This window comes from Augochlora pura, chromosome 11 (assembly GCF_028453695.1).
Source record: "Augochlora pura isolate Apur16 chromosome 11, APUR_v2.2.1, whole genome shotgun sequence".
Lineage (NCBI taxonomy): Eukaryota > Metazoa > Arthropoda > Insecta > Hymenoptera > Halictidae > Augochlora > Augochlora pura.
This window is the reverse complement of record NC_135782.1, coordinates 1,553,951-1,581,290: the sequence shown is the minus strand read 5'-3', so window position 1 is coordinate 1,581,290 and position 27,340 is coordinate 1,553,951. Positions and strand designations below refer to the sequence as shown.

At 42.7% G+C, this 27,340-nt stretch overlaps 3 protein-coding genes and 1 long non-coding RNA gene across 8 annotated transcripts in view; 2 read left to right on the top strand and 2 right to left on the bottom strand.

Moving 5' to 3' along the window:
* Nucleotides 1–19,073, bottom strand: part of LOC144477391 (synaptic vesicle membrane protein VAT-1 homolog-like) — a 45,878-nt gene extending 26,805 nt beyond the window's left edge. The window contains exon 1 of the mRNA XM_078195137.1: nucleotides 18,476–19,073. Coding sequence (XP_078051263.1) covers nucleotides 18,476–18,780 — 305 coding nt within the window. The 5' untranslated portion in view covers nucleotides 18,781–19,073. The remainder of the gene's footprint in view (nucleotides 1–18,475) is intronic.
* A 210-nt stretch (nucleotides 19,074–19,283) lies between these two features.
* LOC144476738 (uncharacterized) lies at nucleotides 19,284–21,330 on the top strand. Its single transcript, XR_013495074.1, has 3 exons — nucleotides 19,284–19,730; nucleotides 19,828–20,329; nucleotides 20,490–21,330. It is a non-coding gene; the product is annotated as an uncharacterized LOC144476738 (long non-coding RNA).
* Nucleotides 21,331–22,139: 809 nt separating this feature from the next.
* Puml (pummelig) lies at nucleotides 22,140–25,683 on the top strand. 5 transcript variants are annotated; one of them, XM_078193913.1, is made up of 7 exons: nucleotides 22,140–22,341; nucleotides 23,166–23,242; nucleotides 23,333–23,539; nucleotides 23,954–24,283; nucleotides 24,365–24,482; nucleotides 24,566–24,752; nucleotides 24,828–25,683. In XM_078193913.1, the coding sequence occupies exons 1-7, from the start codon at nucleotides 22,268–22,270 to the stop codon at nucleotides 25,062–25,064; spliced, it is 1,230 nt and encodes a 409-aa protein (XP_078050039.1). In that variant the 5' UTR covers nucleotides 22,140–22,267; the 3' UTR covers nucleotides 25,065–25,683. The 5 variants fall into 5 exon arrangements, with proteins under 5 accessions (XP_078050039.1, XP_078050038.1, XP_078050042.1 ...); XM_078193912.1 differs by having other exon boundaries at nucleotides 23,163–23,242; XM_078193916.1 differs by lacking the exon at nucleotides 22,140–22,341 and adding an exon at nucleotides 22,566–22,702 and having other exon boundaries at nucleotides 23,163–23,242.
* Nucleotides 25,684–25,689: 6 nt separating this feature from the next.
* Nucleotides 25,690–27,289, bottom strand: LOC144476737 (uncharacterized). The gene is made up of 3 exons (XM_078193917.1): nucleotides 26,843–27,289; nucleotides 26,192–26,762; nucleotides 25,690–26,127 (listed from the first exon to the last, which is right to left on the bottom strand). The coding sequence occupies exons 1-3, from the start codon at nucleotides 26,986–26,988 to the stop codon at nucleotides 25,783–25,785; spliced, it is 1,062 nt and encodes a 353-aa protein (XP_078050043.1). The 5' UTR covers nucleotides 26,989–27,289; the 3' UTR covers nucleotides 25,690–25,782.
* Between the last annotated feature and the right edge of the window lie 51 nt (nucleotides 27,290–27,340).

The following is a 27,340-nucleotide window of genomic DNA, read 5'->3' as shown; positions in this document are numbered from 1 at the left end:
GAGAGAGAGAGAGAGAGAGAGAGAGAGAGAAGGGGGGGCAAAAGGGCGAGGCTGCCGGGAGAAATCTGGGAAGGCTCTGCACAGGACAGAAATCTGAACCGATAACAATGCCGAAGACACCGTCGCGTCCTTTGCTCGACGGAGATACCTGCGTCCCAGTGTGGGGGGGGGGGGGGGACTCTGCTGATAAGGCGATCGCCCGATAGAAAAATCAAGCCGATAAGAAGCGCGCCGTCGAAATAATTGGCGCGCCTCGATTCGAACCGCGCGGAGAGTTCGCAGGAAGCTTGCTGAACTACCACCGTGGACGGTAGAGAGAAAAATGAACGGAAAAAGTAAAGGGAAGATTAAAAGCAAAATTAATTTCGAGAGAAATTGAGAGAACTGTAGAAAGAAAAATCGACAGGAGAAGGGTAACGTCGAAAGAGGAGCGTCGCGAAGGGAAAAATTGAAAGAGAGACGTTAAAAAGAAAAAATTGAAGAGAAACTGGAATGCGCGGTTCTCTGTTCGCTGGCCGAAGCCGGAGTGTGTTACCATGGTACATTGTCCTGCCAGCAAACTTGAGAAATAAAAGCGAGGGAGAGGAGCCCATTGATCGCAACGATTCGAAACCGAAGCGGACTTAAAACCGCGCGGTACAAAAATCGGCTGAATAGTAATATAATAATGATAATAATAATAATAATAATAATAATAATAATAATAATAATAATAATAATAATAATCCTGATGGAATAAACTCTTAGTATCTGATCGAATTGGAACTTTGATCGAAGGTGAGGAAAAGGTTGGAAAGTCGGCTCCCGTTTTCGAACGTCGAATCGCACCAGTTTCCGGTCGAGGGCCCGTGAAAGGGGGTCCCCCGAAGGGATCATCGGTTTCCGCGGGGTGCTGGGCTGCGCCGCGCGGCGACCGGACGGTGCTCGCGATCGGTTAATTCGTTTAAATTGCGTGGAATTGAGGGGAATAATTTTCTCGATTCTTGGCACTGGCCAATTGTGCCCGGGAGAGAAGGAACGGGGCCGAGAGAGCGTCGCTGCGGACCGACGACATGCAACGACGCACCCCAGGGTCACGCACACCATGTGCGCGAATGAAAGGGGATAGTAGCTTGGGACCGTGGCGCGCGGGACCATGGGGGCGATGGGGCCGTCGGAGGAGCCCAGGAGAGAGAGAGAGAAAGCGAGAGAGAGCGGAACAGAGACAGGGAGAGCGGGAGAGAGACGGCCAGATGAAAAAAGAGAGAGGGGCGAGGGAGACAAAAAAGGAAGTATAAGGATAAAACAAAGGTAGCAGAAGAGAGAACACGAGCTTCGGGAAAATAAGAACGAGAGAACACGAAACCATGAGAGAGAGAGAGAGAATGAGAGAGAGGAGTTGGTTATTCGAACCGAGCCTAATACCTCGAGTGCTGTGAGCATTACAGATTAGGGGCTTTTCGTCTCGGACGGATCTTTTGAGTAAAGCTCTATATCGCTTTCGAGTTCGGGCACACTTTGGACCTCCATAATTTAGAAAGTCTGACGAATTGACTGCAAATATTTATACGTTTGTGATAGAACCGAATGGATCAATTGCTGTACAATGTTCTAGACAATATCTTACACTGTATTATAGACAGTATCCTACACAATATTATAGACAATACTCTACAGAGTATTCTAGACAATATCCTGCACAATATTACAGATACTACCCTGCAGAAAAATTCCTCCGAATTTGGTTACTAGAAAAGTGTATGTTTGCTATACTTTCGTATCGTTCTAATCGTCGGCAAACATCGAAAGCGTATTTGAGAAGGCAGACCGCAACCGGTCAAGGGAATCGACCACCGAGCGGATCGCACGCGAAGAAAGCGAGACAGACAGAGAGAGGGAGAGAGAAAGAGAGAGAGAGTAAGAAAGAAAGGGAAGAAGAAATGCAGAAAGGAAGACAGAAATCGAGTAGCTCCGGACGAAGGAACTCCGGCAAAGTAGGGGGCGGCATTTCGAAGTAGCGTCGCCGTCGTTCCAATTGCTATTACACGTTTGTCACGTGACAGATGAGGGGGTGGTATAGGTGTAGGCACCCCAGGCAGGAGAGGCCAGGACGGCCGACGATCGATCCCCGGCGTGGAAGACATCGAGGCGCCTGTGAGAACTGCCGCGAAATCACATGCACGAATCTCGCTCGCGTGACTCGGCGCGGGCACATCGAGCCGGGCCCCGTTGATTGAGCTCGAATACAAAGAGCGACATTGCGTACACTACTGCCTATAAGCACGGTGTACAACGGCGCGGGGGAGAAAGAGGCCGGTAGTTGGTCGTTGTCTGGCGACGACCGTCGTCGACGACGACGGCGACGCCGCGACGATTCCTGCGTGCATAGGTCAGCGACGAGCGGAAAAATCGTCGCCAAGCTTTATATAGACTGTCTGTGGACGCAACGTGTGTTCCGTTACGAGAGGCGTCCGTTTCGCCAAGTCCATATCGAATGTATGGCGCGCGATGACTCGCCGCTGCGCGACCATTGTCTACCGAATCTCCACCGTGCGCGGCGTCTACAGGGTGCTCTCGGTGCACGTTCGAGCGATTTTAACCCTTTACGCTGCAATAACGAGTTGGACGAACGTTTCGTGCATTCGATGAATATGGCTGCTAAAATAATCCAATTTTATGGGAAATAACTGAACGATTAAAATTAATTCTTTTGAAATAAAAATTGCAGTCTAAATAAATTCTCAGGAAAATAAAATAATCGTCACTGACGAGTTACGTCAATGATTCACCACCGGTGTTGAACATCTTCGGCGGACACCTCGGCGCCGGTCGGATTAAAACGGTGCCCGGAATCGATTCGACGTGTTCTTTCCGGCGGGCTAATTTCTTTTCAGCCGTCGTTTATCTTCGGAGACGCGGGCCCGAGCGCGCTCGCGCACATACACCTCCGCCAGATCTTGTCGCGTGTCTACCTCTGTTATGCGAGTAAATAGCTACCGGTGCACCGGGCCGTGCACACACGGCGAAACGTGATTGCGCCCCGTCGTCTTTCTGTGCAACAGGACATCGTAGGAGATCCTGCTTATACAGGGTGCAAGACATTAAACAACACGGACGAGTAACTCCGTCAAGCTCGTCCTCTCATTGGTCACAGCTTTTCGTTAATAACTCTCAAACGACGCCGCGGATTGCATTTTCGCTGCGGAAAGCGATGCTTCGAATGACCTAAGGAACCCACTGTGACCTTTTTGTTCATTTTGGAGCACCTTATGTATTAATGTAAATTAATATTAGTCTCAGTTTTTATAAAATAAGAGACGAGCTAATTACTATTCATACCCGGTGATTTTAGTGTTCTGGGCCACCCTGTATAGTTTAGGTTGCTCGGAACACCCTGTATATAGGTTTCGTTGCGGCGCGATCATTGATCACCGTACCGGGCTAATCAATGAACGTTGACGATCTTATCACGTTGTTTGTAACCGCTTCTTTGTCCCGTCGTGGAAACGAGAGGAGCCATTTGTACCACGAAACGATTTAATGAGCGCCTATCTGCGAGGAATTATTGCTCCGATCGAACCGCGGTCGCTGCTTATCGATAACCCTTGTTAGGAAGATTGATCGAGCTCGTCAACGGTATTCCTGTTGCGTTAATAAATAGCGGGGGATGCTGCGTTGTTGTTTTTTTTTTGTTCGGCGCCGATACGGATCGCTGTCACAATTAGGCCATTGTGCCGGCACCGATTTTCACGATCGATCGCGATCCGGGAAAAATTGGTATTGTCAGCGTGGTCGACGAATATTGAGACTCGATGGGACCGATTAGTATCGATCGCCATTAGGATTGATACCGATATTCATTATTTTTCATTGACGACGATATTTTTTATATAATAACGATATTCATCGCTATCTACAGACGATAATAATAATTTCATTCAATGTATACGTTGCAAGAAAAATAATTCTTTTTCTTAGAGAAAGAATTAAAGACGAAATAGAATAAAAAATGTTATACAGTCGTCAGCGCAAGAAAAATAAATATATTAATGCCGATTAAAATCGATGCCCGCTGAAATCGATGAACGTCTGTCACAATCGCGAAGTATCAACATTCCTCGCGATATACCTATTGATCCGCGTGTCAATAAAGATCGACGCCGAGAACAATTGCTAAAGAATAGCGTCCATTGATAGAAGAGCGGCGGTCGATATATCGTTACGTCGCCAGCAGCTTTGAACCCATCGGAAAATCGTGCCAAGGTTGCCACGGACGAAGTTCCGCGGTTGAACATTGACCGAAGAAATAAGTCGCGATGGCTGCCGGGGTACATAGTAAGAAATAGCATGCTGCCGGAGGAATGCTATTCGCGCGCGGGCGCGCGAGCGCGTATGAACATTTAACGAGAGTCCGGTCCCCGGATAGATCTGGAATGTCTAACGTTCTCCGCGGAGCCGTTCCCATGGAATTAAGGGACCGACGTCATGTTGCATTTCACTTCTGAAGTCATCGTTGTCGTCATTGTCGCCATGGGCTTCGTCTTCGTCGTCGACGTCGTCGGCGCTAAGAAACAAGAGCCAGGAGGACAACGACGACGACGTTAAACTCGTCAAGACAATTAATATGCTTCTGAGTAGGAACGCGTTACTACCAATTGTCCCTGAAGACTTCATAGAATTTCCTGACAGCGGCTGAAACGCGCCGACTTCGTTACAAGATACCAGCCGCCCCCCCCCCTGGGAGACTATGCGAATCGAAACCATAACCGCCCATGGTCAATCTTGCCCCCCTAATCGCGGTGACATTGGCGATTATTAATTTCCTATTTTAATATTTCTATATATGCTTTAATATTTTTGTATTTTAACCCTTCGCAAGGTGACTCTCAGGCACCACTAAAATTGTTCCGTCACGCTGATAAATTGTTAAGCAGTAAAACTGTTTGCACGAGTCACAAAAAATCAAATTATGGATAAAATATATTTTATTATATCGAATGAAACCACCACCGAGCCATGAAAATGATTTCAGATTTACAGTTAAACTCGCTTCGAGTTTAATACTTGCGTAAACGCAAATAAGTAAGAAATAAGAAATAAATTCTCTTGTACCGCCTCTTCAACTGGAAAACCAAACATCGAAACTGATGCCGCGCGTTACGCGAACGAGTTGCGCCGGTCCGGTTCGTTACAATTCGTTACATTGATCCGGTGAAACGAACGAAAGGTTCGCGGCGGCGGAGACCTGCACCGATTGCGATAATCCGTGGTGGAGGGAAGGAACGGTGGTCGCCGACCCCCCCTTCACGTAAAATCGTCGATTCTTCGACGCATCCGCGAAAAATGCCACGGCAGATGGATTCGCCTTGATAACGCGATGAAAGTGCACACAACAACACACACTGTGTTCCCCGCGGAACGGAATGCAGTTTATTTCCGTTGTGGTAAAAAGAACGCGCGAAATGTTATTCTACTTTCTCGGCCGGCTTCGCCTAAAGAACTCTCTCTTTGATAAAGAACCGCGCGCCGGCCGTATTTAGGTTACCAGAAATCGCGATCGGCGACGAACTTTGCTCGATAACCGAGCGACTTTTTTTTTTCTCGGCTCGTCCGTCGACCTTTTTTCTCTCCCGCTCTCACCCTTTCTTTTTGCCAGTTGTCTGTTTTTATTTCGCGCGACCGAAGAGAACCTGTAATTTCGCGAAGGTCGAAGTGCCCGCGCGCGCGCTCGCTCAGATAGCAATGGAAAAACACGAGGGGACGCGGTCGCGGCGGCACGAGGAAAATATACGAGCCAGGCGGCAAATAATTATTTTGCAGGACAGATGACCCCGGCGTCGGCGCGGTGTTATCAATTGTTTTCGAACGGGGCGCGAAACACCGATATACAGCGGCTCTTTGTTGCTTTCTATCGAGACGCGCGCGGCCGTGAAGGCGTCCCATTTCGGTCTAGGTGAGGCACCCGCGAGCAAGAGAGCTCTCGTTGCAGGGTGGCGGAGGTTTCTGCTACTCTCTCGCCATCCTATTTTCGCCAGCCATTGACCCCGATTATATCCTGACACTGCCAAGGTGCCAAACGAATTTCGACGAGGCAAAACATCCTGCTCTTGATACCAGTGTCACGCTGCGATCGGACGATGTATCCACTCGGTGAGATTCTTCGAACGTTCAAACTGTTGCACGCTTTAACCCTATGCACATATATATTATAATAAGTAATCTGTTCTCAAAAATCAACTCTCAACTGATCTTTATATACTTACACATACATATAATTATATATCTAATTGTACCATATTCTGATTTCTTCAGAGAGATGTACATTTCTCAAGAAATTGTACTATAATAAATTCATTCCCCATGCTAGCTAATAAACTTTAAAGTCCGTCGATATAATGATAATAGCTTTCTTAATCGACAGGACAACATCAGTGGACAATACAAATTACCTGCCTCACTTCTAAACACTAGAAACTGGTTTCCTGTTCCAACAATTCTCGTAAAGCGATAATGAGCTATGGCGACGGTTTTTTTGTTCTTTACTATGTCTCCTCGTTTCGGTCATAAATTCGTAAAATTCGCAGTCCAGTAACGAGCGAAATTTCCACAGCGGAATTGTAAAATAGAAGTAATAGCCTAACCGCGGTCGTAACAAAAGCCTCGAAACGGCGTAAACATATTTTCGGCGGAGGTGTAGGGGAGGGGGATGATTTTTACCTGGCCCTTCAAAAGATTTTCTACTTGGTCCTTCGAGGGGTTTTCCAGCCGGTGCCCCCTCCCCCCTCCTCGAAGGATTTACCATCGAGTCCTTCGAAGAACTTTCGACCTGGTCCTCCGAAGGATTTTATGGCAGGGTTTTAGCCCCGGCCTTGGGAGACAGGGGTGAACGAGAGAGAGACTAAACAGAACCGCGGATGGACCCCGCGTTGCTGGCGACTACTTGTGGATAGTCGTCGGGATGTTTACACGAGGGATCCTCGAAACTATGTGTGCATGGCCGCCGAAAGGACTCTGACGTGAAGTGGAGGAGTGACTAGAGGGGGTGTACCCTTCTAGCAAAACGTTCGACTTATGTTCCAGGATAAGATCTTGTCTTAGGATCGTCCACAGACGCGACATGTTTGAAACGTTTTAATAAATTAGTTCTCGGCCAGGTTTACAGTAATCAGGACGACTGATTAGAAGAAGAATTTCCAGTTTCGAATTCCAGTTCCATAATCCGTTCAATTAATCTCCTGGTAGTCGGCGATATGTTTACATTGCGACAACTGTCCTTTGGCTTTACCAATTAACGGCAGATGTACATTATTCTAATGTGTCGCCGCGTGACGGTGTTACAACAATCGATTGACGTCAGATAGGAGACGCATTAGCGGGCCGCGGTTACGAATAAATAACCGCTGTAGGAATGCTGTTATTGACAAGGCTCCGAAATCTTTCTATTTTCCAATATCTTATTCGCGATACTTTCATTGCAAATTAATTAAATTATTTTGTTTGATTAAATTAATATTTTTAATTAAATCTCTCGACCACCTTAATTAATTTCTCGGACGTTCCGCGCAAACGGCGGCCTAGGAACGCGATAAATTAGAAACCGGCGGCACGGTAATTAGGAGCACGACTCGCCGAAGAAAGATTTCCACGGTTTCGAACGAACCGAAAGGATCGAAGGAACTCGACGCGAGCTGCGTCCGTTCGATTTTTGTTTTAGCAACAAATCAACGCGGGGCAGGTGTACACCGTGTAGCTCGACGATTCATGACGCATAGAACGCTCTGGAAATTCGATACACCGGTGGCTCCTGTAAATCGACGACCAGAGAGGACACGGTCCATCGGCTAGGTGAGAGCCGATCGTATAAATCATGTACGAGCACGCTACGTTACGTCTAATTACACGGGACACTTACCGCTTTGTGATCGGCCGTGCGATAAAGTCCGCGCGATAACTGCCGAAAATTAACGGAGCCGTTGAACGATAACCTGGATCAGGAAAGCAATGTGTCGTGGGGGTCCTCGAAGGGTCTATGGAAAAGCTAACGTGTCCAGAAAATAGCGTCACGACGGACATATCGTACAAATTCATAAATCAGATTACAAAGAGATCCTAATTCTGCCCCCCACAATTGCTCTTCTAATTATAGTAGCTTGTCTAATAAATCGACGAGTTAGAATAATTCGGGAACAATAGTACGCGGGGCGAAAAGCCTCGTGGATATGTGTAACACGCAGGGGCGTTTCCGTTCGATGGAACCATCGCGGCGGTGACGGTGTGACGCGCGCGCCGGGAACACCCGGTATACGGCCAGATGTAGGCACGAAGAATTGAAACGGTAAGAACAGCTGCGGGTCCAAACGCGAGCTGTTATTGTTTTTGTGAGTCACGAGTGGCAATAGAGGAATGTCAACAGAAGTGTCGGTTCGGTTAGGAGCGAGCGCGCGCGCGCGAAGAAGACCGTTTTACGTTCTGGCATATCGCGGACAAACTGTACTCTACACTTTGCCTGCCGGCCGTAAAACAGCCAATTATTCCACTGCGGTGTCGATTAATCTTTCCCGGGCGCGATACGTGCCCGCGGAATTAACGAAAACGCGGACGCGCGGCGGCGACCCCCGCGAGTCATTCACGGGGGCAAGAATTCAAAACGTGCGCGGAATATAATTCACTTCTCGTGTTGGCTGTCGTATCTGCTGTAGTTCCACCGATCATTGTACTTCCGACGATCACTGTACTTCGTGGACCATGATCTTGTTCGTACTTCAACAACTGAAATTATTTTTAAATTATTAGAGAACTGTTAGACGTTATTGTTGTCATTGAATTGGCGGATAAATGTCTCAGAAATAATAATGGAATATTATAAGTAGACTAGATCGAAGGTAGACTTAGTACACAACTGTGTAAAAATTCACTGAATTGTTAAACAGGATAAATATTGTCTGAATCGTTAAAATGAAAGTATATTCTTCCTAAGAATGTGTTATAATATTTCTTCTAATGTAAAGGTTCTTCTAATGTACCTAATACCTACATAGCGATGTAGTATTTTATTCGCACAGTATTTAATATTCACTGTATTTTAGAAAAATGTCAAATAGACCAGAAAACCTTATCCGAGGACATAGGACGTTGAAAATTGAAAGGACACACGAGACGTTTATATCTGCTGCTAATTCGTAATTATGTAAAGACTATCGAAGGGATCGCAGTGAGTTTGGTCGGTCGTTCCGCTGTAAATTGTGCGGGGGAGGCCCGAAAGATAATTCGGAGTCGCGTACGGCCGAATATTTAGACAAGGATTTATATTTCTGGGCGGAAAAGTTAATTGGATAAATGTGTTTCATTGTAGATGACCGATACGGGCGGTCAGAAATTCGAGGTGATTCATCCCAGCGCGCTTCGGTATATACCTGGTGTGCACGCACCGATAGATCCATGGGATGTCCGTATTGATCGAACCACACCCGTATTTTCTACACCGACCCCCACCACCACCGCCACCACCACCACCATCATCACCCCTACATTCACGCGGCTACACACTTACATGCGTGCGCACGGAAATTCATGAAACACCATGGAACCCCCATAATAGCCGAACGCCGCCCTTCTGTGCCTGGACTTCCAGATTCAACGGATTCCCTTCCGAATAGTTTCTGACGAGAACCACGGAACTTGGGCGAGTTCTCGAAAAATATTTCGCCAGACTATTCTTGGTTTTGCCCGATTTAAATATACTTTGTCGTTAATTACAGACTTTGAAAATATTTGAACAATAAGAAAGCGGTCTAAGAATATTAAAATACCGATAAAGAAATTCTGAAAATATTTGGGAGAACACTGATAAGAGATTCTGCAAATATTTTCTATACCGATAAGAATGTTTAAATAATATGCTAACGCTAACAGAGAACATTGCTAATAGAAGCACTCTCTGAACGTGTTTAGGTTCAACGACCCCGGCAAAAGCTGAGAGCGGTCTCGAAAACTCGTGAATTGCTTTTTCCACATGAACTGTTAGAGCCGCAACTTGAATCCCATCGGCAAGTTACGCGACTGGGCGGACCTCCTGCGCGTCGTGGACTTTAAACAATGGATTTACGAGCCGGGAGAAACCAAGCGTTCTAATCCTTTAATTGCAGTCCGTTCGCGGAAACAAGAGCGATACTGGATCGCGTCAATAGATAACGACAGTTTCGATTACTATGCTCCGCGAAATCGAATTTCTCGACGATTGTCGCGTGTACATTCGAAATTCATAATTTCCCTCGTTGAAAGCGTTAACCGTGGGTTTAAAGGCCGTTGTATCGGCGTTGTCTATCGGACCGTACGGGTCTCGCAAACGTTGTGCCACCGATACGAACAATAACGCTCGGGCGCCGCAATGTCACAATTACAACCGGCCGGAGGCGGGAAAAGTGTTATTATAAATTACAATGCCTGAAATTATCGGCGAGCGCGCAGGCTTTACTCGGATAAACGACTACGCGCGCTCAATATTTACACGTCTAATATTTGAATACGAGACCTGGCAAACACACACGGCGTGCTCTCGACCTTCTCCAATTCCCTATAGTCGAGAGACCGGGCGCGACGCGTGTGTTTTCGGAATTTCTCCCAACAGAGCGGAATACTTCCAAGACATTTCTAATGCGCGGATCGTCAAACAATGTTCTCCTGTCGTCGCGTTAACGAACGGTTGACTAACACGGTTAATTATTTTCACGGATAATCGGCGAAAGCATTGTTCTATTTTTCGAGAGGACTGTCGCGTGGACTCGAGGACGTGTGCACAGTGGTGCTGGAGTAATTAAGAATCTCTAAGCGTACCCCTCTTCACGGCTGAGATAATTCGTGACCTTCGACTTTGTGCGAAGACGAAACTAAAAAGTGTCCTGTCAAGTACGTCATATTACGCTCTAATTAAATACCCTCGGTATAACTTAATTAAACACCTCCTACCTAATTAAATTAAACACCACAACTGTCAAACAATTTTATAGAGAGAGAGAGACACTGTATCTATCCGTCGATAATCGTTTAATATAATTAACGACAGTCGTCACGATCTAAATACTGTAAGAAGATACCTTATCAAACAGCTTCTTTTATAATCTAGCCGAATACCTATTAGAACTGTTCGCGAGCTCCTGTCAATTCTATATAGAGACACCATGTATACATAAAACTATCGGTAATCTTCTAACATAATTAAATACACTCGTCACGCTCTGAATTCGCTGAAAAGATACCAGATCGAACAGCTTCTTGTTTAATCCGATTAAACGTCTACCAGAGAACTGTCGAACCACCGGTCTTCAATTTTCTATAGAGACACTGGAACACTATCTCTCGGATAATTGTCCAACGTAATTAAAGATACTCGTCACGCTGCGAGCGCGCGAAAAATTTAGAAAGTCCCGGGTGTAGGTACGAATTTCTCGGGAGTCGTAGTGGGTTGCTCGTTATTCGTGAAGACGCGAAAAAATTCGCGCGACTACAAGAACCGTTTAAAAGAGTATGGTTCTAATTGAGTACTCGAGTATACCGGGCAGAAACTCAAATATTTGGCTGGTAGAGCAGCGTATACACTGGTCTCTCTCGCGTGCCGAAGTGCATTTCCGATTGCGTAGAGAGCGAGAGAGAGAGAGAGAGAGAGAAGCTTTACGGTATATTCGGCATTAGTGCTTCAAGTTTACCATGCAACCTTTCAGCGTGCTTAATGAAAGACAGCATTATACCCGGCTAGCCGGGTTTATCACGACAACGAGGTCTTAATATCACGGCTATGGGAAACTGAACGGATACCATTCAACAGTCGATATACCGTAATCTCTGCTCGGTGCAGCCTCATTTCAGCCCGAGGTTTTACTGGCGCATTTTTCTTGGAGAGACGGGACGACCACGCCAGGTTACGCGATATGTCTCTTTAACCTCCCGGCGATACGACTTCCGGTCACCTTCGTCGCTAATTCTTTTTCTCACACCGCTCGACGAAAGTCGCTACCTATTTATCTGTTTACGTTATTCGCCTATTTATTTTTTTATCTGTTCACTTATTCACCTATTTATTTTCTTATCTATTTACTTATTCGCCTATTTATTTTTTTCACCTATTTAATTACGCGTTTACGAATGATTTAGAAACTAAAGTACCCTCGAATGCGGAGATAGTCGACAATTAACCCTCTCCGCCTAAAATAAAATATTAAAATTCCAAAATAAAAATGTTCGACTGTTCAAAGAATTTTTTACAACTCTATATGCTGCCGATACCACAACATAAATACCGTGAATCGAACAATGTTGCCCTGGCACCAAGGGAACACGCGACTGGAACCGGCCCAGTATACGAGGCCAGACGGGTTAAACGGAAAATCGTTATCCGAATGTTTGCAAGCCCGATGGAAAAATGGCCCGACGGCGAAGGATTAATCGCGAAACGGAACGGATGGTTTCGCGCGCGCCGTTCGGTGCCGCAACAGGAGCGGCGTGGCCACGGGGTGGCACGATCAAGAATCACGGGCGTGTGAATCGCGCCGCTTCACTTGTGACAGAGAACCCTGGCACCGACACACGACCGTGTGGTCACAATGTGGAAAATTGCATCTTAGAAAAGCACGCGGATGAATTATCGCGTCACGCCGGCTCCACGAACGACGTTTAACAACCAACCACCACCACCACCACCCCCCTCCGATTAAACGTGTACACGAATCGTTGCTCGAACAAACGAGATACAATTATTCGCTCGTACCAATGTTTTTCAACGGCGCTTTGCGTCAATTAAAATTGACTGGCGGAATAGGATCGTCGACTTTCGGTTCTTAATCGAAACTGGACGTCGATGCTTCCGTTCGAACTGCGTCGATTCCACCGAGCGATTTTACTGGGACATTGTTCTTCCAAAATTAATGTTATTTTTGTTGTTGCGATGGAGCGTCTAAGGAATTTTGTGCTGCTATGTTTCGATCTTTTGGATGAGGGTATGGCTGAGAACTGAAGCAAGTGTTCAGAGTTTGGGGTCAGAATATTTTTTGCGTTGGTGGCACTAATAATGTAGTAATACTGGTAATAATGTATTAATGCTGTTAATAATGTATTAATACCGGTAATAATATATTATCAGTAGTAATAATGTATCAACAGTGATAATAACGTATTAATACTGGTAATAATATATTAGAACTGGTAATAATATATTAATAACGGTCAGAATACATCAATAGTACTAACAGCTAGATTTTCGAGAAACTTGAAGAATCCCTGAAAGCAGCGAAGTGGTCGAACGAGATCGAATTGGATCTCGGTGGATAATCCGACATTTCTTTATGCTAAGAGCGGGGAGGAAATAATGGGGAAACGTCGTCGAGACGCAACAGCGGCATTTTTCCACAGAGAAAAGTCTTGAACTTCTTTATTGGACGGTTATTAAAGTTGAATAATAGCCGTGCGTCGGAATGTTCGTTATCGATCGGAATAGACCGTGTGGATGGACACAAATCGATCCAGAGCACAATCGGTTATTCCGCGGCGTGACGCGCGCACAACGATAGAGTTTTCTGAAACTTTCGCTGCCACGGAGTAAAATCGGTTTTTACGCCGGGATATCGCGGATCCGCGACGGTGAAACTTAAAAGTGCAACACGCTTAGAAAGTGCGGGAGCCTATGGAGGAGCGAGAAAAGAAAGAGAGCTTGGCGAACGATAAAAATTTAACGGTTCCGCGAAAATCGAGACGGGGCACAGCCTCTGAACTAGATTGTTGAGGATCTTCGATTACCTCCGTGAAAATGTTTGAGGGCATCGACTTCCGCTGCGAGGATGGAATATAATGTGGGTAATATAACAAATGAAACGAGAGACATTTTCTTAGAAATTATAAGGTACCGAGGAAGAAAATATGAAACTCGAGAGAAGTATAAGAGTCGAGGAATAAAATATGAGAACTGAGAGATAAAATATAGGAATTGGAAAATAAAAGACGAGGATTAAAAAAGAAGATAAAAATCGAGAAATGAAACATCAAAATTGCGAAGTATGATATAAGAGAGGTAATACAAAAATTTATATGTATATACACTAATGAAAGAAAAAGGCGTTTCGAACCGAATCGTGTAATCGTGCAAAATGGTCTTTTATACGACGATCGTTTCTTGCGGAAGTAATCTAAGGACACGACACGGTGTACCATAAAAATGTTCGTCGAACTGTCATCCATTGTTTAAAAAGTCATTAGGCCTCGTCAATTTTACGACGGTGACGCACATTTGTAAACGAACCCCTCTCTCTCTCACTTCTTACGTTTTATTGCCCGCGAGTTTACCATACCTTTATCATTCGGCGTTTATTTTACTTAGGTTGCTTCGAAGAAGAACAGAAACAACGTTCATTGACTCGCGGTTGCGTCGTCGAAGGAAACGGTTGTTCGATGTACGTTCGATAATATTCGTGGGGCAAGAATGATCGCAACAGAAACAAAAATGAGAAGAAAATCAAAAGGAATCTCGAGAAGCGTACCCGGTCTGTCTGTTACTCTTCCCGCGAATTAAACCGCGCGCAATTAACATGGGACACGCGTGTGATATACAAACCAATCGAACAAAATAATTGGACGAAATAATTAGAGAAAATAATTACATATTAAAGATATATTAAGCTTAAAGTTATGGTCAAAGTTCCCTGACAAATTAGGATTAAAAAAAAAAGGTTAACCTTACTGAAAAGAAACTGAGAAGGGTGGAACTGAAAAGGGCGTAGGAGAAATGAAACAGACACCCGGTATGCAGTGGCTGTGACCACCGGAAGTGCTCTGGAAGCGAGCTTCCAGAGTAAACAATATACTCATTACGAGTTTCTTTTCCGACCCCTGCGTGACCTTGAACAGAATTGTGCCATATGCGGCTGAATATGTCGACGTGTACTTTCCACGTTGAAAACACCAAGCAAATGAGCGTAATACTGTGTATATCCTATTCAAATCCTTGCGAAAAAACTGTAGCTATAGCTAAAGAAAATTATTTCATCGAGTGCAGCGATACTGAAATTTCAAATAATTTAAATTTGGAAGACGGAACCAATGAAAGCATCTATTCAAAATTTGACATGCATAGCCAGCTCTCCCGTCCCCATATCTTAAAAAAATGTCAGTTCATTACAGCGAAGGGTTCGTGCCGTGCCATGACTTCGAAATGTTCTGTCAACGGTTTGATACCCTCGACGCGACTTATCGAGTATCAATTTTCAGGCTCTAGGAAGAAAGCCGTCATCGATAAAGTCGAGCGAGCACATTTTTCTGGCGAAAGGACCAACGTTCACATAGGGAACGAGGAAAGTCGTTATTTTCCCATCGACAAGAATTTCCAAACGACAATTGATTCAAAGTACACCGCACTCGGTGTAATGTCCACACGTTGGGAGCGGGGTACTTCTGGCCGCGTCGTGTATAGAGAAAGGCAGGGGTGCCAGCGTAACGAACGGCTCTGTAGTCGTGCAGACAAATTCATTCGAGCCAGCATTGGCAGCGTGATATCTTTCTATGGGGGCTATTTTCTCATCAATCCCAATCGCTTTTATGAAACGTGACTCACGCGTGAAAAGGTCCGCACGCCTTTGGCAAATTCGACGCTGCTGTTCCCCTGGTACCCCACATGCGCGCGCGCCTTCTCTTTCTCGCGTCTGCGCACTCTATATCTTCTCGTTCGGTCACTCTCCGACAAAAAAATAAAAATAAAAAGAGAGGGCAAGAGAGAGAACGAGAAACGATAAAAAGAGAAAAACGAAATTCTCTCAGGCTAGAACCGCGCGCGTCACGAAAAGGAACTCCGTGCATACCCTAGAACTCCGCGCTTTCTTTCGGATCCGAAGAATCCTAACCTCTACCACCGTGGATGAAAGGGCAGATTTTCTATGGCGAAAGTTTTGTTCGCCCACGGAGAAAACTAGCCGAGGATAAAGAAGCTTAGACTCTCTGTCCGTCTTCGCGATCCTAACAATAAACGCCTCGGCTCCTTTTATCCGTGATATTTTTCTGTCAGAGGGCGCGATGCTTTCCCAGCGAATTCGTTCAACCCTCGCGGGGCGATGACCGGGTCGAGCTTGACCCGAGCCCCATTCAAATCCTTCGCTCGACTGTCGGATCTTCGGCGATTAAACGAAAGGAATTACAGTTGCTTTATTAACAACGGAAACGCAATCGAATCATTTGTTTCAAACATCGTCCGACGGATTGGAAACGCCACATTGCCACACCTGTCGAATTGCCAGTCCATAGTAGCCCCCGTAAATTATTTTCGTGAAATTTCGAGACTGCGAGGCGTGTGTCTCGATTTGCGCGAACCATACGAAAGTATCGAATTTCATAGACGCAGCAGGGCCTGTTATCGATTCGAGCTCGTTTAAAAAAGCGTTGAATCTCGTTGGGCGATTCGTAGAATTCTTTTCGTGTATGGAATTTTTCAGGCTGTCAGCCGTGAGAGACTCGGAGAAACGACGGAATCGCGAAACATATGCTGGACGAAGTTTTTGCGGGCACGGGGAACCGACTGTGTCGGCGAGAGAGTCCCTGTGCGCCAACGGTTCACCGCGTCGCGGGTTCTCGCGGACGTATAATCTGCGTCTCGTTGAGAACACCGTCGCGGCAACCGTACGGTTAGATAAAAAGAAAAAAGAGAACCGCACAATATCGGCGAAACGGTGATAAAAACAGCATCGGTTTTCGTTCGATGTTTAAGAATAGAACGTGAATTTTGTTATCGTGAAGATTAGAAAGCGCGGAAAACGACGCGTACACGTTGATTCGGATCGTTATGAAATACTGTTAATTATAGAATGAATTTAACGTCGTATTCAAAATTTTGTATTTGGCAACGAAAAGGTCGGCCACGATCCCGATTTGCAGAAGAGAGGAAGTTGACGAGAATCTCGATACGATCTCGAAATACCAGTTCAGCTTCTCAAATTCAAATTATGTTAATCAGGGCCGCACCGCCATAAATTACGCGGGCGACATAGTGGGTGAACATAATGCATGAAATAAAGCGGACCCTAATATCGCTAAAGGTACGTGCATTAACGGCGTGCCGGTCTACCTAATAATCCTTTTTCCCACGTCTGAATTAATGGGCAGCCCGTAGAGCCATCAGGCGCGGTTTACCGTAGCCCAGAAATTTCTGACGATAATATATAATAGATATAGCTAGCTAGACATATATATTAATATAATAATGCTTCAATTCCGTTCAATTAGCTCTCGCGTATAATACATTGATTGAAATTCCTGTTCAGAGATGGTCCGAGACGAGAGAGAGAGAGAGAGAGAGAGAGAAAGAAAAATTATACGCACGGACACACTCGGCAATAAACGTAGTGCGGAGTTAAACGGCTTATCAAACTTCGTTTTGCGTATCTGTCGACGCATGCACGGACATTAAACGCACGGATAAGTATTCTATAAATGTAGCCGCCTATTTAGTGCACAGACCGCGTCGCGTCCTGACAAATACTTAATAACACTTTCCTCGTCGACTATCGCGAAATACCTCCTCGACACTGTGGCTGAACAATGTCAGTTTCCAGCACAACGATTATTTCAATGTTTTGCTGACCGTCGCTACCGAGAATACGGATTTAAATAAAGTAGATTAACAATAAATACATAATTCCGCTAAAAATATCACAGTGTCCCATTAAAAGCTAAAAACTCGGTAAATATAGAAAGTATGAAATTTTCGAGCGTACGTGCGTAAAATGATTAAATCCGCTTATTAAAATACCTCCTCGGGTCTGTTATAAAGTTACTCATCCGTTTCGTAACGTAAGGATAAAATTCTAATTACCGGCGTCGTCTCGGAACAGATACCACGCCTTAAATTTCAAAGATGCAGCGGAGCTGTAACGGTCTGTTTGCTCGGGTCGAAACCCCGACGCGTATTTTCTATTTATTTTCCTCGCGGCAATTCACCTTCGTCGAAACGGGTAACGGATAATCGAACCAGATCGAGTTACACCGACCAACATACGTGTTCGAAATTGTATCGGTTCGACCGATGCGGTCGATTATCGCAGGAGATCCCGAGGCAATAATTTCATACGCAGAAAATATCCCAGAGAGCATGCACCATAACCCGAAACGAAAATTCGAATCCGCGCGTACTATACGGTACGTATCCTTAACGTCCTCTGTAAATCCCGGCGCAGATTAAGCGACGCTATCGGAAACGTAGCTCGGGTCCGTTAACATTGCGTCAATCTTAATTAACTTCCTCCTCGTCGGATTCCGCCGGCAACGCGACACGACTCTTTAATTATAATTTCCATACATCCCGGCGGTATACCGGCCGAAGAGCGAAGAGAATGATCGATAATATGGTTGTGTCAACCGTCTGACGTCGGTCGCGTACGATCGATTTAAAAAGCTCGGAAATCTCTACCGTGCCCCCTCCGGAGCCGCGTCACGATCATCGACGGGAAACTACAAAAATTGGCGTACTTACCATGCCTTGACTCGGATCAGGACCTCTCCCTCAGCGGGGGTGGGCATCGGTTTCCTGAGGGCCTTGACACTTTTCAATCCGCCGAAACCGTTCAGTACTATAGCCCGCATGTCCTTCGGCTCTGGCGTGGGTTTCTCCTCGCCGTTCTCCTTCGGTTTCTCACCGTCGCCATTCTCCTCTACTTTCTTCGGCTCCTCTTTGCAATCTTTCGGCTCCTCCTTCTCTTGCTTCTCAGCCGGCGGCGCTTCCTGTGGTGGCTTTTCACCCTCGGCGCTCGGGCTGGTCTCGTTCTTGTCTTCTGCCATTTTTCTTCTCGGTCTCTTTTTCGCTCCTGCTGCTTTGTTACTTTCGAACGCCCTCGCTTTCTCTCTCTTTCTTTGTGTCTCTTTAGCTGTCTCGAGGACTACTTGTGCGGTACTTCAGCGAAACGAACGCTCGGATGAAAGTCTACTACTGCTGCTGCTGCTGCTGCTGACTGCTTGCGACGACTCAAACGAGACGAAGAGAGGATATAAAAGAAATGCCTCGACGACTAAAGTCTACTCTACCAGCGTCTCAAAAACCGTAGCGCGTTCGCACCCGACGAGAGCCAACGTCGTTCTGCGCCACAGTGCTAGGAACGCGTCCGAGCCGGCTACGCCGGCCGGTGACGCGCGCGGTGTTGCCGTTGCTTAGCAACCGCGCGCCCCTTGCGCCGGGCCAATCGGGAACGCCGATTTCACTCCCACCGTTCGCCACCGCCGCTAAGCTACATCGCGCAGAGTACGACAGGTGCCGCGAGTCGCGGAACATTGCTCTTCGCGATTAAAAAGTAGTCCCCCCTCTCTCTCTCTCTTCCCTCGTCTGTCCCACCCATTAAATCTGTATTAACCCACGCATCTTCGACTACGATTTTCAACGATCGATCGACCGAACCGGCTGCATATTCGTCATGTGCATCTTTCCGACGCCGCCCGTTGCCGGACGCGCTTCGTTCGACCGAGATGAACGACAACGACGACGGTCCATTCGCGGCGCCGAGAAATCTGCCAACGGACGACGGGATATAACTTTAATTGCAATTAAACGCATCTCTTGTCTTATGCTCTTATTGCTCTCTGTAGTAATCGTTGAATTTTCAGTGAACACCTTTACGCGAGGAATGCCGATGTCGCCCGAGAGACCAGTAGTACAACCGTCGATGGTAAACGTGTGTGCTCGAAATTGATGAGACGAGTAACAAAGAGGCGATGTTCTCTCGAACAAAACGTTGCCGGTAGTAAAACATTTCAACCGTGCTAATCTAACGAGCGTGTTTTAAATGATATTAAACTTGAAAATATATGTAACCGCTTTTATTTCTCATACAACAGTCCTGGTCGATGGAAGAACGAGTTACGTTCCGCGTGGAGACCTGTTGTTTATCGTAATATATGGAGCTATGCAAATAAGGAGTTGCGCGATGCAAAGAATTAGCAATAATTCTTCTCGGGTTCGACTAGCCTGGCGCTACGAAACATACGGATGACGATCTAATTGAATTGTTTGGAAAATGTGCGTGAAAATGAATTCGACGCGGCGTAGCATGGAATCCGAAGGACACGCCTTTGTATTATGAATCACTAGTGCGGGTGTATCGAAAAAGAAGATCGGCTTCTTTACCGCAGATAGCTAATTGCGTCGTTAAAGAACAATGGAGAATGAGCGATGCATATAACCGAGTATTAACGATATTTGAAAACAAGACTTCAATTGTGTTGGAATATTATCGATTGGATTTAGGTGACAAGGCTTGGTTTGCGGAATCAAAATCGTTGAAATAACCAGAGCAGATTTTATAGCGAAATACAAATATTGATAGCATTGTTCGGAAAGGTATTTAAATTTTCTGTCGTACAATGTGGTATTTCCAAATGTGGACGTTGAATTTTTTACGACTGTCTAATTTGTACAGAGAACTGGAACGTGTCTGAACAAACATCGCGATCATGGTTCTGAAATTGTCAGTTTTGATTAGGATCCTCTTTTCTTGCAGACAGACAGGAAAGTAGTGCCAGCAGACGACGCCCGAACTGCACGTGTATCCTTACGCCGTGCATGGTATGCGTCATATTGTACTATACACACAGGCACAGTCTACATCCTGCCTTTCCTTGAACACGCCTTTCAAAATGTAAACGCGCACTGCTCTCGTGCAGTTCCTATAGATTTTGTCTACGAAACGAAAATAGTGCAGCAGCCACTTTCTTCCAGAGAAGACGAAAAAGAAGAAGCACACGTTTTCGTTTCTTTCACATAGATATAAACGAGCTATCTTTCCATATGCTTCGTTTGCCCCACCGATACTAGATAACCACTGATGATCGACACGATAGAATACAATATAGAATTTCTAAACTTCTAATGTAGAATGTACATATCTGCCACGAGACAAAATTATCGATTTCTGCTTATCAGACGATTACGCTGTTCCCTATCATGTCTTTCTTCTACTAGGAAATGTAGCACCGAATCTATTTAATTTTTTTTTGTTTGCAAGCAAAGTCCAAACGGCAAATTCTTGGAACTTTGAATTTTACTTAAGTATAATTTTTGAATCTACTCCGGCCGAGTGCACGCCAACGACAGTGGAAGTGCAATTCGCAAGCTATCGTGCAACTTTGAATTCCCGAAACAATTGGACCGAGTAATGAGAATCATGCATGAGTGCAATGAGGATGTGCTGATTGGGATGAATAGCTCATATTGTCGGGAGAGCCAAAAGCACCCAGAGCCTGTATACAGAGGCTCTGTGGTCATTATAAAATGCCCTGTCTGGTACTCTTTTCTTCATTGTAGCACACTTACAGTTTGTCTGTCGCATGTCACAGAGATATTGACGACGAACGTTGCATTCGTTCAACTTTATCTTATACCGTACGGGCCCACCACATAATCTTACAAACATACGAATTTTTTACCGGAACGTTTCAAGTAAATCATTCATCGAGAAATTACATTGTAACAAATAGTATTAACGATCTATTTATTACTCACAAAAATACTTTGTACATGTACAGTGTAATTAACGTTGATCGGTTTCTGCTCTTACCGTCGATACGCAATAGCCTTTAACCCGTAACATTTTCTGATAGTAGCAAATGACAGATTTTATTACAACGAACATATGGGAAATGTTTACGATATTTAATACACATTTTTACAGTCAAAGGCCTGAAAATTCAGTAGAAGATTATCCAATATCTGAATAATAAAATAACAAATTATTATTATTTTTATTGATTAACCGAACTGTAATAAATGGTATTTAAAATTTCATTACTTTGCTACTTACTAGACATTCAAGTTTTTCATGTTCAAGCCATTCTGTCGGGTCATTTAAAATATAAATTTGAAACAAATGTGCCATGCAATCTATCGAAAGTGATGTAACCTATACTAGAATTTAAATAATATAAAGAAGGGTATTAGGTTACGTCGATTTCGATTGATTTATTGTTAGGTAGATTTAAATGACACACTTTAAAATAATCAGTTCAATATCGAAAAATATGATACGCACATACTGAAAAATATAGGATACATTAATACTCAATTTATGTACAATCATAGCTCTCGACAAAGTCGAACTTGCAAGTTCTCCAGTTCATACATCAGCTGACTCTCCCACCATCCCTACCATTTTTCATCAGATAGCGTACTCGAATCGACACTTTGGCTAGATAATAGAATCAGCTACGTCGACGCACTGTTTTTCCGCATTGTCAACAAAGAGGCCATCGTGAAGGAACAACGACCGCTTCTCTGAAGCTTATGGCAGATCGTGAAGGAACAACGGCTGCATCGTCGAATGTAATGGCAGATCATGAAGTTGTCACATCAAGAAGGTAAGTGTTCAACGAACCCTTCTATTCCAGTAACTGTCATCGGCACACACGTGCGATTTCTCCTCGATTTTCCCAACCTTCTCGACAACATCGGGACGAACTGCTCGATTTCATCACATTACGTTATAAGAAACTTGGCTTTTAAACAGTTACTTGGCTATGTCATCGCGGGATCTAATTGCCCGCTTCGTGCAACGTCTATGTAAAATCGTTGTGTCATGCAAACATTCGCATATATACGTGTACAACGCAAGAAAATAATCTGCAAAGCGGAAGAATTATCTGTGTCACGTTGGACCATGATTCAAGGTCACGCGCTCAAACAATTTTAGTACGAAGATACTTAACCAAAGAAAACAAAGTTGAGTTGGTTTAGGGTTGATATTCCGTGGCAATTTACGTTTAAGCCTCGCGACCAGTGTTTTGCAACCTCATCATTCCAATCGTACATTATTTCTTTATCATGCTTATCAAAATCGTTGTGTAATCCAGAGCAATGATTGTGGTTTTTTCTATGATTTCTTTCCCCAACACCAAAATCATTGTGCACACATTCAAAAGAAATAACACAGCATTGCAATCGAATTATCTAATACACAGTAAAACAGATTAATGGTATGTATTGCATAAATTAGAAAACCTGTTTGTAATTAAATGCGGAGTGATGAATTCAATTGATTATCATTGGAAGTAATGCATGTAAATTAACCGAATGAATCCATTAGAGCATAAAAGAAATTGAAAACAAAACACAGGATGTTAAAATAGATCTGGGAGAATCCTTTTAATGTAAGTAATACATTTGTATGTATGTTCTCTAGTAGCTGGTTTTGGAGATGGTTTAGATGGTCTGCTTCATCATCAACTATGTTACGTGCAGCGGAGAAGAAGATTCTTTCTTGTAAGTTCAATGTTAATACTTCCAAATTTTATATTGTAACATTTATAATATATACTACAATTAATTTACTATCATCATATACTAACATAGGTATAAACACTGTGTATCGTGGTTGGTATGTGGACATAGGACCCGTTGTTGGCACAGCAGATAAAATATGGACTATTTCTCTAAATGAAGAATCACCGAAGACACCAATTGTTTTGTTACATGGTCTAGGAGCGGGTGTAGCACTCTGGTGTTTAAATCTAGATGCGTTAGCTTCGCAAAGACCAGTATATGCAATTGATATATTAGGTAAATACAAAAATATTAAATATGTAAACCGATATTTTCTTATTTTATGTCCAAAGCTATTCTTTGTTTTTGAAACCAATTATCAGACATGACTCACAGATGAGTAAGATTGAACTTTGGAATTACACACATCTGTGAATAACATGATCTTCCTGTTATCATCAGAATATTTTGTGTTTTCTACATAACTTGTTTCAGTTATACTCTGGTATCTTTAAAGAGACTAAAGTAAAAAAAAAGGCTATAATAATGTCATCCAGCATTTTTAGCCTCAGAAAAAAAGAATAATTTTTCATAAAAATGTTCAACTTCAGGTTCAATAAAAATTGTTTCGATATTTTTAAATTATTTTAATAATGAACGTTACTCTTGGACGTTTTCGTTCTTTTTTATTACCGATTCTTCGCAATCCAGGTTTCGGTAGAAGTAGCCGTCCTGTTTTTAGTAAAGAAGCCCAGGAAGCCGAGAATCAACTAGTCCGATCCATTGAAGAATGGAGAAGGGAAATGCAGTTGGAAAAGTTCATGGTGTTGGGTCACTCGATGGGTGGCTTTCTAGCAGCATCATATTGTCTTCAGCATCCTGAAAGAATTAAACACCTTATCCTTGCTGATCCTTGGGGTTTTCCTGAGAGGCCTGCAGAAAGAGCATTGAGACCAGCTATACCATTTTGGGTGAAAGCTATAGCTTATGTCATCCAACCATTGAATCCATTATGGGCGGTCAGAGTGGCTGGTCCATTTGGTTCGTAATTTTTGTAATGTTCTTTTCTTTGCAAATTTCTCGGTTTTCATAAATTGTAACAGAAATATTGTTCTTTTCTAGGACAGTGGTTGATTGAAAAAGCTAGACCAGATATTGCAAAAAAGTTTGTACCTCTTTTATCAAATGATACAACGGTGATTATGCAGTATATACATCAATGTAATGCACAGACCCCAACGTAAGTATTTTAAATTGGACATTGAAATTTCGATATTGGACGTATACGATTTAAAATAATTAAATCGTGTATTTAATTCATAGAGGTGAAAGTGCTTTCCATGCAATGATGGAAGGTTTTGGCTGGGCCAAAAATCCTATCATCAAAAGAATAGGTAAATTGGATCCAGAAATTCCAATAACTTTGTTATATGGCAGTCGATCATGGGTAGACAGTTCTTATTGGGAGACACTCAAGCAGGCTAGATCATCATCTTATATTAATGTTCAGGTAAAATAATGAACGTGAAAATATAACATGATTCATGAGTTTTAATTTATATAAATCATTATGGGTTTTTAACAGGCGATAACAGGAGCAGGTCATCATGTTTATGCAGATAAAAGTGACATTTTTAATAAATATGTATTAGAAGAATGTAATTTATGTGATTCGGTGCCTAATTTATCAGCATCGGATGTTCGTTTGAATACTAAGCCTGTAAGCGAGCAACAAATTTCGCTGATGCTTACACCCCAGGAGATTGAATCGAAAGCTATAGAAGAACAAGAATTTAGTACAACACAATCAAGATCTAGTTGAAATTTAGCGCAAAAATTGTATTGTTAAATTACAATATATATATATTTTTTTTAACTTTATTATGCAGTTGGATATACTGCATATGTCGTGTGATATAGACTAGGTATATGTACTACAACATACCAAGCTTACGAACTCGCATAACTATGTAATTTAATTTCTAATTCATGTAATGTCATATTAGTAGTGTAGTCTGTGACTCTTTGAACAATCTTGAAAAAAATCTGTTCATATTTTCTTCCTTGATTTTATATACACTTTCTCAAATATTAATTCTCAGGATATACATATAAATATTGTATCATAAATTCGGAAGAGAGGGGAGATAACTGTTAATAGAAAAAGAATGTTGAGTTCCTCACATACAGAAGAAATGTTTAAATCAAGCGGTTTGTCACAAACAAATCTTGTAAAATCAAATAACATCAATGGGATCAATGATTAAATAAATTACAATAGTCTGCGAATATTACGTTTGAACTGTATCAAAGATAAATTCAATTGTATATTATGTACAGTTAAAATATAAAACCAAATAAGAGTGAACGTAAAAAAATATAAATGTCAATATTGATTTTGTTCACAAAAATGTAAATTATAATAAAAAAAGTATTATGTATTTGTATCTTGTTAACGTTTTAATCATGATGTGAAGATACATTTAATTATTTTACATAACTTTTTACATTTACACCAATGATAAAAGTTTACTTATTATCTAATCTCTATGTTCATCACTATCGGTATCATAACCATCCTCAGTATTATAATCATCATCAGTTTCATAATCATCATCAGTCTCATAATCATCATCAGTCTGATGATCATCACCATCGCTTTCTTCAAGATGAATAGCGTACACCTCACGTCCCTGCTTACGTCTTAGCCTTCTCTCTTTTTGCTTTTTCTTCAAAAACTCATCAAATCGTTTTTCCTGTTCTTTATCAGGTGAGAAGTTCGAAATATCTGTTTGGATGGATTTAGAAGCAGGAATTGAAGTAAATTGTGTACTAGTTCCTTGTTGTTTTAGTCGATGCCTTGATTGAGATAGTGAAGCCTTGATCTATGAAGAAAAAAGTTGTTTACAAATATTATGAGTAATAATAAGAAATCCATAAGCAACACACCTTTGACATTATTTGATGATGATCTAAATCAAATACATCGTGCCTCATTACTGGCAGACATATAGTAAAAACGTCATCAGTACAGTCTGTGATTTCTTTACTGCTATTAGTAGGACTATTAATTGAAATAATATGATTTATAGCATGTGGATATAAGGAAGTTTGATAACCTTCTCCATAATCTGCAATTGCTAATATTCTTTCCACCTCTTTCTCTCTATTTATGTTTTTACACTTCACAAACTTAATTGGGGGCAAATTACCCATTATACGAAGCTGACATAATTCGTATCTCAAACGGTATGCGCATACATCTAATATTTCTGCTGTATCAGATTTATCAATACTATTATCTATCCAATAGATATTAATAGTTTTAAAATCCTGTGTTATTTTCACATGAGTGATTTCTATGCTTTTATTTTCAAGTCTAGGATCCAGTTCCTCGGTAGACATGAAATCTGTGATACGTTCCATTAAAACTTTATTCAAGATAGTCATCCTTCGTTGTACATGTACAGAAGGTCCTCTTTTGATTGCTCCATTAAAGGTAAAGCTATCTATGTCACCTCTGAAAATTTATCATGTATGTTATAACAAATTATTTTGAAATTAAACACTATAAGAAACTCATTTACAATTAATACTTACTTCTTTAATTTAGTTTTGTGCAACAATTTCTCCATTATCCTGTTCTGTCTATGTAAATCATTTTGTATGTTGTTGGTGAATAATTGTCTACATATTTGATTAATTCTAGATATTTGAACATTTCGAATTCTACCACAGAAATTCATGTTCAGCCAAGTTCTTACTTCTCGCAAGTATTTTAAACTGTTTTGTATTGAAACAATGGGCAGTAAATACTATTGATATGACATTTGATACTGTGTTCGTTGAAACATTACTGTTGATCTTTATAGGTTATGTACTATATTTATATTATTTAAAACGAAGACGCGTCTATTTAGTAATCGATATTATTATATTCATACTTTTAAATGATGTGAAATTACTATAATATGTATAACAATAAATTTTTATTGTTTCAAATAAATATATTAGATGCTTTAAGTTTTTCAGCCTGTATATAATTCAAAGTTAAAATTACGCACCGATGTCTGAAAATTCCGTTTAATAAAAATAATA